We start from the raw sequence: 3,081 nt of genomic DNA on the forward strand, positions 1-3,081 counted from the left end.
GAATGGATGGATGGATGGATGGATGGATGGATGGATGGATGGATGGATGGATGGATGGATGGATGGATGGATGGATGGATGGATGGATGGACGGACGGATGGATGGATAGATGGATGGATGGATGGATCAATGCGTGTTGGGCGGATAGTTACAGGGTGGCGAGAGTATTTTTGTGAAAAGCATAGCGTTTAGGTAAATAAGGAATTTATTAGACAAAAGTACATTTATAACTACATTTTACTACAAAAGAACTTACATGGAAGTTTTACTACCATTTGTCCTAACACTGGCTCTGCTTGATCCGGAAGTCGAGGTGCTAGAAGATCCGGGAATCGAATTTCCGGGGGACGGTAGGCCAGGAATCTTGTCGTAGGTTAAGGCTGTGTCCGACAACAGAAATACCCCGCTCTCTCTCCGGGTTTTAAGACTTGCAAACTTGGAGTGCTTATGCAAACTCGGGGACGTTTTAGCTGTCTCGTTTGTTGGTGTCTTTTTCGATGAATCGTCACCCTTTTTGTCTTTTCGGTGATTATTTGACTTTGACTTCTTCCCACTAGAAGTTAAAGAATTTTCTTTAGCCGAGTCCTGAGGACTAACAGTTCTCCCCTCGGTACCATGATTGTTTTTAGCACTTCCTAATGTCTTAAGTGGCGCCCTACTACTGATTACTTTAGCGTTCAAAATGTCCCCGGGCAAGTTGTCGTTTGCGCCGTCCTTTTCTTTTGAATTCCCACCGTCGTCTGTGTTATTTTTTCTCCCTGTTTTGATGATGCTTTCTTTGCCTGTGTTGTTTTTGGGCCTCGTTTCGCGTGTTTTTGCTTCTTCCTCTGCACTTTGTTCAGCTTTAGTATTCTCATAGATCACATCGCCCAGACTGAGACAGGTATTACTCCTTGGGCCAGGATCTAGCGTTTGCGGCCCACCGAACTCTGAGACCAGGATCTTCCGAGTCTTCAGCGGGGGCGCTTTTTCCCGCCCCGTGGAGACTTTCTGATTTGGCAGCATGTTGTTATTTTGATGACCAGAGACTCCTTGATGGACAATACTCCAGGGAGGACAGGTGTCAAAGACCGACGGTCAGATCACGTAACTCTGGATGGGAAGAAAAGGAGACTATCATTATCATGTGATCTGATGGTATGAATATGGTTTAGCGAGTGCTTGTCACCTACACAGTTGCAAATAGAAAATTTCAAACAAAGACTTCAGAAAAACGAGGGTAGGTTTGGGAGTGATAAGTGTACAGTTTGGCCCAAAACAATGTTAATGCTTTAAAATGGTAATATTTTTGCACTGGTTCGAATGATAACAAGTGTATATAAAAGGTAGTTCAAATACGCTTGGGTAAATATCAAGCTTTAACATCATTGAAACGTCTTTTTCATTTGTCAATGGAAAATAAAGGAAAACATATGTGTTACTATTTTTGCCCCCAAAACGACAAAATATGACTACTAACAAAAACGAAAGCTCTAAGGCTTTTCAAAATAAAAGTTTCAGATGTTCTTGATTACGGAAACGGAAAACCCGAGAGTAGAAGGAATAGGAATAATTTACATTATCATCGGTATTACATCCAGAAAACGGATGAGGAAGAAAACCGCAGCTTTTTGTTCCTTTAGATTTCCAAAATATGTTTATTGGAAACTTCTGAAACGACTTGACATATAACCTTCTGCTGGAATACACAAATATTGTAAAAATATATATGTTATAATATCTTTGAATTCGATTTGGAGCACCAGGGATATCTCACTCGGAAAGAAGCTGGTGATTTCCTACTCAAATGTGAAGTCGGTCTTGTTGTATGGATGTGAGAATTGCATAAAGGTTTCTTGAACAAGTGTCTAAGGAAGTTAACTTGGATCAGATGGACAGATAGGGTCACCAACGAGAAAGTGGTAAGGAGAACAGTCAGAGATGAGGTGGGAAGAAGGCGATGGTAATTGATGGGGTATACTCTTAGGAAATCAGGAAGCTGCATAACAAGGAAAGTGTTGGATTTGAACCCACCGGGGAAAATATCAAAGGGAAGATCACGTGGAACCTGGAGAAGAGTCAAAGAAATCTATGTGCAGAAAAATGGGAAGACGAGGAATAACACCAAGAGGCTAGCCCAGGGCAGGAAAAAGTGGAAAGTGTTTGTTCGTGGTCTATACCCTTACCCTGATCCAGGGTGAGAAAGCCAACGATGATGGTGGATAAAAAACTAAATTGTAACGGACGCCACCCCCACCACCTCTTTCAATCGCACTCATACGCTGTTGTTGAGCCACACAATAGGTCTTGGAATATAACATGTCTCCGTCTATCAATTGATGTTTAATTGCGTTACCCTAGAAAACACGTTTAAGCAAGAAAAGTTTCTGTTTCCTATATTACATTTTTTAAAGCTACTTACCGTAAGTCACGAGTAAAGAACGAGTACATAAACGGTCTGTGGTTTGGGGGGGGGTTCTTGTTTTGTTTTGCTTTGTTTTGTTTTGATTTTGGTTTGGTTTCGTTGTTTTTTTATATTTTGGAGGGACTTTTTATTTCATAAATTTAAATGTAAGTTGACATCATTTCCCTAATCACGACAATAACAACTTGCAAGAAATATTATTTGTACTTCATTATTATAGCTCTTTCGAAATGTAAGGGAAACTTGGCCTTCCCACTTGGTCAAATCACGAACTGGTAATTCGGGTAGACAATTGAATCAAGTGTTGGAAAAGAGGAAGGCGTTTACAGCAAACCCTGCAGATATCAGTACAATTAAGGTACAATAAATGCTGGAGGTTTTTAAAAAAAAATTTCGGAGGGGGTGGGGGAGGGAAGGCTTTCTCTGTTTCAAATTAAAGAATCATATTTCTAAAACTTTATTTCAAAAGTCTGCTTTGAGGCTAGGCATACCATGGCAATTAGCTAGAGTAGAAGAGGTCAATTCTAGAGTATTCAACCGATTATTACATGTTGGCCTTTTTCAGTCCAGAAACACCTACTTTATTTATTAGAAACAATTCCATGTAAGAACCGTCTAAATTGTTGGTTTCAATTTTCTTAAATCTAAGATTTCATTTGGGGGAAGTGGGGGCGGT

General features: G+C 40.3%; 1 protein-coding gene across 1 annotated transcript in view; it reads right to left on the reverse strand.

Moving 5' to 3' along the window:
* LOC101854582 (NADPH oxidase 5-like) overlaps nucleotides 1-1,006 on the reverse strand; it is a 37,562-nt gene extending 36,556 nt beyond the window's left edge. Inside the window, exon 1 of the mRNA XM_035970662.1 lies at nucleotides 258-1,006. Within this exon, the coding sequence (XP_035826555.1) occupies nucleotides 258-1,006 (749 nt within the window). The remainder of the gene's footprint in view (nucleotides 1-257) is intronic.
* Nucleotides 1,007-3,081: the final 2,075 nt, after the last annotated feature.

Source organism: Aplysia californica, unplaced genomic scaffold (assembly GCF_000002075.1).
Source record: "Aplysia californica isolate F4 #8 unplaced genomic scaffold, AplCal3.0 scaffold00303, whole genome shotgun sequence".
Classification (NCBI taxonomy): Eukaryota; Metazoa; Mollusca; class Gastropoda; order Aplysiida; family Aplysiidae; genus Aplysia; species Aplysia californica.